The sequence below is a fragment of the Vombatus ursinus genome, unplaced genomic scaffold, assembly GCF_900497805.2.
Source record: "Vombatus ursinus unplaced genomic scaffold, bare-nosed wombat genome assembly UNPS02014817.1, whole genome shotgun sequence".
Lineage (NCBI taxonomy): Eukaryota > Metazoa > Chordata > Mammalia > Diprotodontia > Vombatidae > Vombatus > Vombatus ursinus.
Window position 1 is genome coordinate 11743336 of NW_020954595.1, and position 12749 is coordinate 11756084.

Here is a 12749-nt window from a genome sequence, read left to right on the forward strand (position 1 = left end):
GTCAAGAGCCCAAGTGAGGAGGGGCACATCAGGCAACTCCCTAAAACTCAGCTACTAAGTCAAAAACGGGCTGCACTCTGCATTGGTGGAGGGGGTTCCCATACCAAGAGTCCCCATATTGACAACATCACAGACCCTTTATGACCAACTCCTCTCTCGGACACTTCTCGCTAGGTTTTCAGGACAACTTCCCCTACTCCCCACCCCACCCCATTCTCTGACCTTTCCTTCTCATCAGCTCCATCTCTACGCTGATGAGTCTCACATCTACCTTTTCCTGCCCCAATCTCTCTGCCGACCTCTAATCTTGCATCTTCAACAACCTTTCAGATATCCCCAACTGGGTGTCCATCTTGAACTCAATACGGCCAAAACAAAACTCGTTATCTTTTCCCCATGCCTACTTCCCCTCTCCTACCTTCCCTATTACTGTAGAGGGCGCCCTCAACCTCCCAGGCTTGCAACCTAGGAATTCATCCCAGACTCCTCACTCTCTCTCACCTCCGCCCCCCCCCATCAATTTCACCTTTGTAACATCTCTGGTCGATTTCACTTCTGTAGTACTTCTGGTCCATCTCACCTCCGCAGCATCTCTCAAATACCCTTCTGTCTTCCAACACAACCCTCAACATAGTACAGAACCTCATCACCTCACACCTTGACCATTACAAGAGCCTGCTGGGGGGTCGGGTCGTCTGCCTGCCTCTAGCCCCTCCCACTCCAGTCCATCCTGTGCTCAACTGTCAAAATTATCTTCCTAAAGTGAACATCTGACCATGTCATTCAATACCCTCTGGGATGGAATACTAAATGCTCTCTTCCTTTCCAGTCTTCTTATACCTTACTCCCCACCATATATTCTTTGATCCAGTGATACAGGCCTCCTGTCTGTTCAGTGAACAAGTCGCTCCTTTTTTCTGGCCACCCCCCAGGCCTGGAACACTCTCCCTCTTCTGCTCTGACTACTGACCTCCCTGGCTTCCTATGAGTTCCAGCTAAAATCTCTCCTACAAGAAGCCTTCTCCCATCTCCCTTAATGACATATTTGAGAGAGAGAAGTGTAAAGTCCTGAGCTTGGGTTCATACATTACATAAGTCCGGGATCAGAGCTGTGTGGCTCTACAGGGTCTCACCCCAATGAGACTTGGGCTTTTAGCCAACTGCCAACTTGACATGAATCAGCATGATGTGATCTGAAGTTGGTGTCAAGAAAAAAGCCGGAAAGGTGAGTCTGAAACCAGGTCAGGGGGCTGGTCTGGAGAACTTGGGATGGACTGATCAGAAGCAAAGATGACTCAGTGGTGACATAGTCCTTATCCTCAAACATCTGACAGGCTGGCATGGCAGAGATGAATCAGAGTTCTTGTACTTGGCCCCAGAAGGCAGAATGAGGACTAGGAGAAGTTACAAGGAAATATATGTGTTACATAATAATACTCCCTAACAATTAGATCTGTTAGAAATGGAATGGGTCACCTCACTCAGGTAATGAGTTCCTCATCACTGGAGGTATTAAAAAAAGAGCCTGCATGGCCACAATGACCTGTAAATCATGGCCAGGGCTGAGGAGGTGTGGCGCCTAAGAGTCTTAGCCAGTGGAGGTTACCCAACACATAAATGCTAAAGCCAGGTGGCCACTTGGACATTCTTCACCTGACTTTCCCAACAAAACAATTTCCCTATGGATACTGAGAATGTGCAGGGTCAGCATGCACATCCGCACTTCCACATATGCAAAACACCAAATAATACTAAAAAAATGACTAAGGAGTGGGAAGTTAGGTCCAGGATTTAGAGTCAGGAAGACCTGAGTTCAAATCTTGCCTCAGATATTTACTTAGCTGTGTAACCCTGGGCAAGTCACTTAACTCCTCTATGCCTCAGTTTCCTCCTCTGTAAAATGGGAATAGCAAGAGTTCCTACTTCACAGGGCTGCGAGGATCAGATGAGATAATATGTATAAGGCTCTTGGCAGACCCTGAAGCACTCTTCAGATGCTCATTGCTGTCATGTTACTGGGCCTCACCCAACCTGCACTGTCCCTGGCAGCCCATGGGAGGGCCCCTGTATTTCCCAGAGTCACTGGAAATCTTGACCCCAACTCTGAACAGTTCAGTCTCAGGAACAATCCTCTATAATTAGGGCACATGGCGAGCTCCCTGGCTGTGCCAGAAATGACCCAGTTGGGTCTCACCAGCATTGAAGACTTGGCCAACCAGTGGGGGCCTAAACAAGGCTCTAAGATCTGGGAAGGGGAAACTGCATATAACCCCGAAAGGGACAAGCATCTTCAAGAGAAGCAGACTCACTGTAAAAGGGCTGGGAGATTCTCTTTGGAGAAAGAAGGGCATTAGGTTCGCCCGTATCTAGACTGACAAGTTAAACACAACAGCCACTTTGAGGCTGTGTCTAATAACAACAACGCCGCCACCCGGCATTCACACAGACCGCTCTAAACTTTACTGAAGCCCGTTTTGTATACTGCCTCCTCTGAACCTCACTCGCCACAACCCTGGGAGGCATTATTATTCCCATTTTACAGATGAGGAAATGGAGGCACAGTAGTGCCACAGCGGTGTTTGTGACCAGGGAAATGACAATGCCCTCAGCATGGCTTTGGGCATTGTGCTTGACTCACTCTTACCAAGGTGACCCCCTTCCCCAGGGTCAAGTCCCAGATAGAGAATGCCCAGCCGCTAGAAGTCAAACCTCCTGGGAATTAAATGTCCTTGTCACTGGAGGAAACCAGGCTTCCACCTTGAAGACCAAAGCACCGTCAGCCTGACTCGTCCCCTTCCCTGGGTTCTGAAGAACTCCTGTTCCATCATCAGCCAGCTTCCTCTCCTCGGCTCTCCCCTGGATCCCCCGCCGTGGGCACTGCCTCCCCAGCTGCCTGCGCTGCCTTCTCTTCTGTCCCCGACACACCGGGCCAGAAGCACACGTGCCATGGCCTGCTCCGCCCTCTGCCTGTGGCCATTCCTCCATCCACATCATTGGCCAGAGCCAGGCCTCCTTGCTGCTTTCCCTGGACTTCAGGACCTGCCTGGGCCATGGGGTCCACCCTCTTCCTTGCCCTTGTACTTGGGGCCTTCAATATCCATGTTTGTGACCCCTCCAATTGTGTTGGCTTCCTCGGCCTGCCCCTTCCCTCCCCAGCCTTGCCAGAGTTCCACCTCCAAACAAAACAAAACATCAACAAGCAGAAAGCAACCCCCTGGGCTAGCTGCTTTGTTTCAGGCTGAGGAGCTGAGGCCTGGAGAGAGCTGACCCCTCCCACCCCCCCAAAAAAGCGCCACACAGATATTAAATACCAAAGCTGGAATTCAAATCCTGGCGCTGTGCCAGCATCTCTGCCCTCAGAAGCACACAGGGACAATAGCTGGAGGACAATGGTACCCGCAGTGGGTTAGTGTGGAATCACAAAGAAAGCGACTACATGCCTGGGGTTTTGACATATATTTTGCTGCCTGGTTTCCCAGTAAGGACAGCCTGTAGGCAGGCACTAGGCGCCATAGAGACCAGCTTCCTAGCCAGTGTCCTCCTCAAGGAACTTCCCTGGCTCCCTACCGCCACTAGGATAAAAAAACAGAAATTCTTCAGTTTGACACTTACAGCCCTCCCGCCTCTCTTTCTAGGCTAACTGCCCACTAGCTCTCCTCTTTGGATGCCTCCTTGCTGTTCCCAAATTCAGCATGATCTCTCAGGGCTCTCTCGGGAGAGTGATGTGCTGTCTTCTCCTCGCGGCTGGCTGGGAGGATCTCGACCTGCCGTCCTCCAAGAGAAAGAAGCCTTTCTAATCCCTCTCAGAGACAGTACCCTTTCCATCTTCCTCAGTGATCACATATGCAGATCTAAGACAACTCCAAGCCTCACGATGGAAAATGCTGTCCACATCCAGAGAAAGAACTCTGGAGTCTGACCGCCGAGCCAAGCAGACTATTTGCTTTTTGGTTTGTTTGGTTTTTCTTTCTCATGGTTTCTCCCTTTTGTTCTGATTCTTCTTTCACAACATGACTTACGTGGAAATATGCATCAGAATGCACGAGCCATCTTGGGGAAGGGGGAAATTTAGAACTCAAAATCTTATAAAAGTGAACGTTGAAAACTAAAGATAAATAAATAGATTTTAAAAATGATCACGTATATACCTATCAGTTTAGAAGTAATAGTTCCCCTTGGTCTCCTGCATAAAAGGCCAGGAATTGCCCAGTTGTTTCTGAAAATCCAGCACCTCACACAGGGCTTTGTAGACAGTATAAATATATAAATATTTATATATAAATAATATAAATAAATATATAAATATAAATATATAATAAATATATAAATATAAATAAACTAAATATAAATATATAAATTGTAATTATAAATTATAAATTATAAATATATAAATGCTTGTTGGCTCGGCATGGAAAAGCCCACCCCAGTGCTCGGTAAACAAGACTGTCTCATAGAACCAGCATACAGTCAAGTCCTCCTTAGGCAGTTAATTAAACAAATACCCCTATCCCAAAACAAACAGAGGCTGTCTCACAGAAGACCAAACCCTTGAAAATGGTTCCATCCTTCAGAGGGTTCCTTAGAAAAACATCCCAACCCAAACTAATTCTCAACACGTCTTTGGAGTCAGACTTCCAAGATCAGGGAACTCAGAGGGACCCAAGGTCATCTCGTCCAACCCCATCATTTCAAAGGGAGGTAACTGAGGTTCAAAAAGAGAAGCCAATTTTGCAAAGTCACCCAGTGATTCAGTATTAAGCAGCTGGGCCTACCCTATCATCCTCACCTCCCGGGCTCTAAGCCCTGGTTCTCTCCTTCTCTAATCTACTCTAGGGAGGGCACGGCCATGGCCGTTAGCTAAACTGTCGCCCTTTTCAGGCAGCGTCCTGAAAGAGTGAGTAGTGATCTAACATGGAAGGAGTAACCCTTCGGGGATGTGGGGCCACCGGCTGATCCAAACTGCCGGTAACAGTGCTTTGGGGCAGGTTAGTGACATCAAGGCAACATTGAGGGGAGCGTTCCAAGCCTAGTCCATGAGGGTGTGGTCCTCTCGACTACTTGCCAGGTGCCCCCCAAGCATGTGCTCAGCATTCCCAGCCGTGGTGGAAACCACAGGAGGCCCCCATCAGAGACCGAAAACCAGGACACATGGTAGGGGTAGCTGGGAAAAAGAACTGCATTTGAGGGCAGCGGAATCGATCTGTTTTAGCCATACTAGCTCAAGGTGATGATTGGACATCTAGGTGGAGATGTCCCATAGACCCTGGAAAAGATGAATCAGATGGAGCTCGGAAAATGGGTCTGGACTGAGACATGAATGTGAGAGACGCCTATACTGACACGACAGACGGTGAATGAGCTGTGCCAGGCAGTATGAATGTACGGTCGGTCTGTCAGTCAGTCAGCATTCTTTGAGCACCTACTATGTGCTAGGGGGTGAGAATACAAAGGTAAGAGCGAAATGGTTTTTTTGCTTCCTCAAAAACTGGCCTAACGCGAGACAACCCATATACATATGAGAATCCATACAAATGAATGCAAGGTGGTGATGGGAGGGAGGGCCCTGGCAGCCAGAGGGATCAGGAAGGACTGTATGTAAAAAGGGGGATTTTAACTGAATCGAGCAGGAATAGAGAAATCCCAGGAGGCAAAGGTGAGGAGGAGACTGGACATGCAGAACAGGGAGAAAGTAGAGAGCTTTGGATGGCACAGCTGGTGGGGGTGCTCTGTATAATGAGGCTGGGAAAATGGGAAGGGACGAGGTCGTGGCAGGCTTTACGAACTGGAGAGAAAAGTTTCTATTTGATCCTGAAGGTAACAGGGAGACACAGGAGTTTGCTGAACAGGGGAATGACATGATCAGACCTACACTTTTGGAAAATCATTTTGGCAGCTGAGTAGAAGACAGATTGGAGGGGAGAGAGACTGGAAGCAGGGAGGCCAGTTAGAAGGAGGCTGCCAAAATGGAGGTGAGAGGCGACGAGGGTCTGAAGGAGGAAAAGCAATGACCCCAGCCAATCCCAACCCAGAAAGAGGGGCTGCAGTGGAAGCAGGACGGAGCTCCCAGTCAGCCGGCCCACATGCTCCCGAGGGTGGCAGACAAACCTGAAATGATGACTTCTTTGATCTGACAATTATCACACACAATGATGAAAGATTTCTCCACAGTTTCCAGGGAAGTCGGAAGAAACAGCACCTGAAACAGAGAGCCCATGTCACTGACCATGATGTTGCCCCAACTTCCTGCCAAGAAAGTAACCCTAAAGAATCTTCCTCCCCTTCCCCCTCTTTCTCCCTCTGGCTAGAGCCAGTCCCAGGAGGCATGGCTGGAAAGGCCTGATGGCCAGGGTGTCCCCTGGGGCCACAACTCCTGAGACAGAGCAACCAAACCAGTAACGAGGCACATCGGCTCTTCGACCTACTTGTAGCCACATTCTCGGGAAGAGACTGGACTGGAGGGGAAGCCAAAGGTATTGAGCAATCACCCAAGCATGCCGCAGATTAGAGCAAGGCTCAAGGGCCCCAAGGATGCCCACGTGCTGCCTTCCTGAGAACTGGTCTCTCAGCACAACCCCTAGGTGGAAGGACATCCTCTGGCACAGCACGGCATGAAAGCCCTCTCCTGCCCTGGGACTTCTCTATGTGCAGATTACCACTAAGAGAAAACAAACCCTATCTGGGCCTATCACTTCAGACACAAGCTCTAATTTGGTAGGGAGGGCAACCTCAAACAGAGGACTTGTCCAGTCAGCACTTGGCTTCCTACCCAGGGGCAACAAGCAGGGAGATTTCTCCTTCAGTAAATGGGCTCTTGACGAGCTTTCCTTGGCTTGCTGCTCTCTGACCATGCCCCTCCCTTCTCCCCAGTTCCTAAAGCTGGTATACCCAAGCCAGTCCAGGGAGAGAAGAGGGTTCTCCTGCACTCTGAGGGGCTCTCCAACTCTTGCCGGACCAAGCTCCTTCCAGGTCCTCTAGGCTCATTCCCCTCCTTAGGTCAACTGTTTAGCCCAACTGTTAGGGTCACTGGGCTGCCTTGCTCATTCCTCCTTAGGCATCCTCTCCCTCGGGTCAAAGGCAAACACTCTATTCCAGGCCTCCAGAAACCGGAGAAGACTGGCTTAACCCTACCTGGGCCCCACATCTACCTACTCTGGCTTCAGGTAAAACACTGCCTCCTGGCAACTCCAAGACCCTGGCGTGTTTCCTAGGCTCCACCTCCTAAGAATTCAGGACTGCCTCTTCCTCAGGCCTTTTCAGAGGGCCCTTGAGAACCACCCCTAGCACCCATCTCCTCAGCTAGGCTCAGCTTCCTTTCTCTGTCCCTCTCTACTCCAAAGGCTTTGCTCAGCAGCCTGTTTACCCTGGAGCTAGGCCGATTCACCTTAGATGGAGCCTGGCTTGCTCTTGCACATTGACGATGTGACTAAGAAGGCCCTCAGCTTTCCCCAAGAAAAAAGACCCTCTCCTCCTTCCTGATTTCATGCTTCATCCTGATGGACTCAGGAAAGGCACGATAGAGGACACTATAATGGGGGCAGGTAGGTGGCGCAGTGGATAGAGCACCGGCCCTGGATTCAGGAGGACCCAAGTTCAAATCCGGTCTCAGACACATAACACTTACTAGCTGTGTGACCCTGGGCAAGTCACTTAACCCCAACTGCCTCACCAAAAAAAAAAAAAAAAGAAAAAAAAGAAAGAAAAAGAAAAAAACAAAAAAAAAAGGACACTATAACGGCCTTGTGGGGTTTATGGGAATGAATCCCAGTGGACAGCTAGGAGCAGTGAGAGGGATTAGAGCAGGCACCACCTCCTATGAAGGACAGCGCTCACACGTGGGTCACTGGGGCTCTGACTGGTAGACTTCTTGGAGAACGTCACAGCATAGGCACATACAGGCAAGACTCTGGAGCTAAAATTTACCGCGGCTCAAAAATGGGGCTCAGAGACACTACGCCTACAAAACAGTGCAGGGTCGATCTGTAATCTCCAGATGCTAAGGGGACATGGCAGAGTCCACAGCCTGCCCCGCGGGGTGTCTCTCTCCCTTGTCCCTTCCTGTGGCCCCTCTTTCTCATTGTCCGTCAGTCTCCCTTTGCCACTGTCTCTCCATTTGCCCTTCCAATAAGCATTTATTAAGTGCCATATGGTGCCAGGTGTTGGAGACAGAGACAGAAACAAGAGGGAGCTGACTCTTTACCAGGGATACAATGCCACAGATAAGAAAGTGTAAAGTACATACAAAGGCATCGGCGGGGCACCAACAGTGCCAAGGAGGGGGGCAGGTCTTGGGTAGGAAGGACACGGCATCAGCGGATTCCCAAACAGCAGAACAAAAAAAATGGTAGAAGGAGGAAGGGAACGAGTCCAGTTGTGGGGATGCCTGTGCAAAGATGGGGTGCGGTGTTGGGGCTGGAGCACAGAGCGTATGGAAGGGCAGTCCTGTGAGCCCAGCCTGGACCAAGGCTGAGGCCTCATCCTTCCCCTGTGTCCTGAGGGTGAGCTCCTACCAGGGCTCTTGGTCTCCCACAAGCACAGCAAGTAAACACCAACCCTGGTCCCTGCCCCTGCAAGTGTCAAGAATCTGAAAAGAGGGGAGCAGCTGCCCCACCTGACCTGGTAAAGAAGGGGTGACCCCCCCACCTGACATGGTAAAGAAGGGATGACCCCCCCACCTGACCTGGTGAAGGAAGGATGACCCCCCCACCTGACCTGGTGAAGGAAGGATGACCCCCCCCCCACCTGACCTGGTGAAGGAGGGATGGCCTGTGATTCTGGGGCATGGGGAACATGGCCCCAGCGTGAGAGAGAGCGTGAGCACGCACCAAAACCTGTTCCTCCCAGTCCGGTGGAGGAGCCCTGGGCATCTCTTTAGGACTCGGTGGTAGCTCTTCAAGGGACATTCTTTTCCTCCCAAACAGGAAGAACAACACAGCACTTTCCTCGCCATCACCCCATTTCACAGGTAGGAAACTGAGGCGCTTGGGGGTCACTGGCCTTCCCATGGTCACTCAGCCTGCCAGGTGGGCACTGGGGCAATCAGCACTTATTCAGCCTCTGCTCTGTGCCAGGCACTGTGCTGGGCGCTGTGGACACGAGGACCTCTTCCCTGGGCAGGGGAGGGAGGGGCTTCATCAATGTTTCCTGAATGGAGCTGAGTCCCTGGTGCTCAAGTACAAATGTCACCGTACTCAGAAACCGAGCTAAGGTGACCGGATCGAAATGAGCCAACACACTGGCTCCCCGAGCCCCAGGACCCAAGTGGGGACCCCCAGGAGCCTAAGAGGGAACACTCCATCCTGTAGGAGGAAGTGTGTGGGAGAGGAACTGAGGACCAGCAGGGTCCAGACACAGAAGTATGACGCCCGAGGCTGAGCTCAAGCTCTGGAGGGGGGGATCCCTAATGATGATGAAGGAAAGCTGCCCACAGCATGCCCCCCCCAAACCGTTCCTCCGAGCCAGAGACTGAGTCCTGGGCTGGGGGAACCATTCTTCATCACCCACAGAAAGCTAGAGCTGGGGAAATCTCAAAATGGGGGAGTTGGGGTGGTCCCTTCACTCACACACTATCAGGGAATTCATTTGATTCGAGCCACTAACAGCTCTGGGGAAAGGAAGGACCTCACAAGAAGGAGAGGCACGCATTAGAAAGATGATGTTCGTCACTGCGTGGAGGGAGGGAGTCTGGACGCCTGGAGCCAACGCAACAAACCCACCTCTCGCCCAGAGAGCAAAGCAAACTCCTAGGGCAGCTGCCCAATTTCACAGGAGCCAAGACTTAGAATAGGAGGGACCTCAGAAGTGGTCTCCTGCAGCGTCCTCGTTTTAGAGACAAGAGAGCCAAAGCGCCGAGGCGCGAGGTGACCCGAGACAGCTAAAGCCTCGAGGCGCGAGGTGACCCGCGAGAGCTCACACAAGTGACAAGCAGCAGTGCTGACATTTGAACCCAGTTCCTTTGCCTGCAAATCCGACCCTTTCTTCTTCCACTCATGCCATCTCCTGCCTGGGGTGCGCGAGTGGGGAGACAGGACGAGCTGTGCTTCACACATTCTTATTTGGGAGGGAACATCGGATGGAGAGGGTGGAGAAGTCAAGGCTAGAGGCAAAGGGATTCTGAAGACAGCTACAGGGATGACAAAATGGTGGTCATCCAAGGGGATGAGCTTAATCAATGAATAAGCATTTATTACGTGTCAGGCACTGCGCTGAGTGCTGGGGATACAAAGAGAGGCCAAAGCCAGTCCCTGACCTCCAGCCAGGAGCTTTCTGTCCACAACCAGGTACAGCCAAGGTAGAGGCAGAGCAGAAGAAAGGCTCTCTGAGAGGAGGAGGCATTGCAAAAGGGCAACAGGGACACCCAACATGACTCTGAGGTAGCGGAGGAGGGAGGGCACTCCAACCCAACTCGAAGCCCAGAAGGAAGATTCTCAGAAGCGATCAGAAGAGAAAGACACTTGGCATAAATAATAATGAACCATAGTGCATTTCCCCCATCGGAGTCATTCAAATGGCTCAATTTCTTTGCACAATAAATGTCTGTGAACCTCCAGGTAGCAGATCTCTGATTAGAAAGTGTAGAAAGGAATGAACAGCAGAGCTCCAGGGCTTTGGTCAAACCCCAGCCACTGGCCCGGAAAGGCTCCAACCCAGCCCACCTCCCTACCTCCAGGAGCAGCTCCTGTCCTGGGACGAGCTCAAAGACAGCTGGCAGGATTCCAAAGGGCGCCTGCTCCACAAAGCCAACCTTAGCGACTGCCTGTGGAAAGGAAATCAGACGACCCGGGATGAGATGGGAGCCCTTCTCCTCCCCCTTTCCCTCCTCTCCCCAACCCCATTTTGTTACTTTAATGCTGCCATTTCTTGGGACACTGATGTAAGCTAAAGGTTTCACAAGCACAGTCAGAGCTGCCTGAGCCAGGACTGAAACCAGGACCAGATGAAGCCCCAGGACAGCATGGGAGCGAGCCCTCACCCAAAACCAGGAGGCAGCCAGGACCTGACCGAGCCCTGCACCCCAGGAGAGCGCCAGAGCGAGCTCTCACCCTGAAACTAGGAGGCGGCCAGGACGACTTGGGCATGATGCAGAACCTGCCTGTGCTCAGCCCCACATTCTTGCAGATGAATCGAGTCATCTTGATTCCGCCAACAAGGCAGTAACCACAGTCTAAGGACAGAGCCACTGAAACAAGACAGACAGACATCAGGGTGTTAACGGTCAACGGTTCCGTCACCTAGGAATCGGCACGCATTGCCAAGTTACCTTCCCCATGCAATGAGACGGCAAACGGTTGCGAGTCTAGCCCAGCGGCAGCCCCTACGGAAAAAGGGAACCTCAGGAGTACAGCTGGTTAGTTAGTTAAAGGAAAAGCTGCAGAAGCCAGGGGAAGAGCTGCCTGGCAAGATTTTGTACCGAGGACTGATCTCCGCTCCCATTTGTTCCAGATCCACTCCGAGACGGCAAAACTAGCATGTAATCACCAGCATTTGGGGAGCCGTCCTATCAGCCGCCCTAAGCCAGGAGGCGTTAATAAGTGGGGGGCACTTGGAGTACCTGGAAGAGGCCATTTCTTTGTCCCTCATGGATGAGAAATGAGAACTCCAAAGTCCTAACTAAGGCAGAGTGAGCTTGGTCTACACTGAATTAAAGGAGGCCAAAGGGGCTGCTGCCTGCAGGAACTGGTCCCCAGACCAACATTCCAAAGGGGACTTCACGTTCAGACGAGAGGTCAGCTGCAGAGCCCAGGTGCGTCCATGGCACCCAGGCACCGTTCAGGGTAACTCCACGGGGAGGCATCTCCTCACCTGAGCAGGGCCTCACCCCAGTTTATGCTAAAGAGTCAATTTTGGTAATAAGCATATGGGATTGTAACTAGAGTCAAATCTCCAGGTAATGACTGGTGTTTTGTCCTTTGAATTAAGAGGGCTGGTGGGCCGTGGGGCTGACCTCTTTTCAGAGTCAATTATTCCAGAGCTGATTAAAATCACAAAGACTAGCAAGAAGTCAACGTAACCTAACCTACATTTATTAAGCATCTACAGTGCAAAGTACCAACAGTAAAAGAACTGATAATGAAAAAAGAATTTCCTGTCTCCAAAAAAATCATAGCAAGAAATGAAGCAATGTGGTGTTTCGTGGGGGAGAAAACGTGAGTGGATTCTTAATCATCCCCATGAACTTCCTTCTTTCGTGGATTCCTTGTAATCAATTCTGAATCCCGGTCTCCCTTTTCTCCCTTTTCTGAGTTAGGGAGAATGGCAATCATTTGAAACTGCCAAAGTAAAATAATTAGGAAGGCGTTAAACCTACTGCCAAACCACGAGTGAGATGGGTTAAAAAACCGAATACGAATAGTTTTTAGATTGTGTGTGCTGCTGGCCTCCATTAGTGGATGTAACTTTGAAAAAAACAAAGGAGGCCAGGACCTGAGCAGCACTGACAATAAGGACGGGCCCAGGAATAGATTCTTCCTTGTGACTTGGAAAAGAATACTGCTGCCTTTGAAAGAAATCCCCAATCTTTCTATGAGTTTTCTTATTAAACAGATCTTGTGGTCCCTTTTGTCTTTACATCCCAGGGATTTCAGCCCCGCTCCTGTCCCTCCCCACCCCTACCCTCAAAGAAAAACAATTAAGTACAAAGATCATCCGGTGATTGGGTCTCTGATGAGGGAGGCATTATTCTGCCCCGCCCCATCCTCTTCTGAGTTTCTTCCATGCATTGTGTGTTGTGTGTGTGTGTGTAGATGTAGGTG

General features: G+C 50.8%; 1 protein-coding gene across 1 annotated transcript in view; it reads right to left on the reverse strand.

The window, feature by feature from the left end:
• DLEC1 (DLEC1 cilia and flagella associated protein) overlaps window positions 1–12749 on the reverse strand; it is a 77117-nt gene that overhangs the window by 51004 nt on the left and 13364 nt on the right. The window contains exons 10-12 of the mRNA XM_027835915.1: window positions 11040–11176; window positions 10661–10753; window positions 6106–6196 (exon numbers count right to left, since the gene is read on the reverse strand). Of these exons, the coding sequence (XP_027691716.1) occupies window positions 6106–6196; window positions 10661–10753; window positions 11040–11176 (321 nt within the window). The remainder of the gene's footprint in view (window positions 1–6105; window positions 6197–10660; window positions 10754–11039; window positions 11177–12749) is intronic.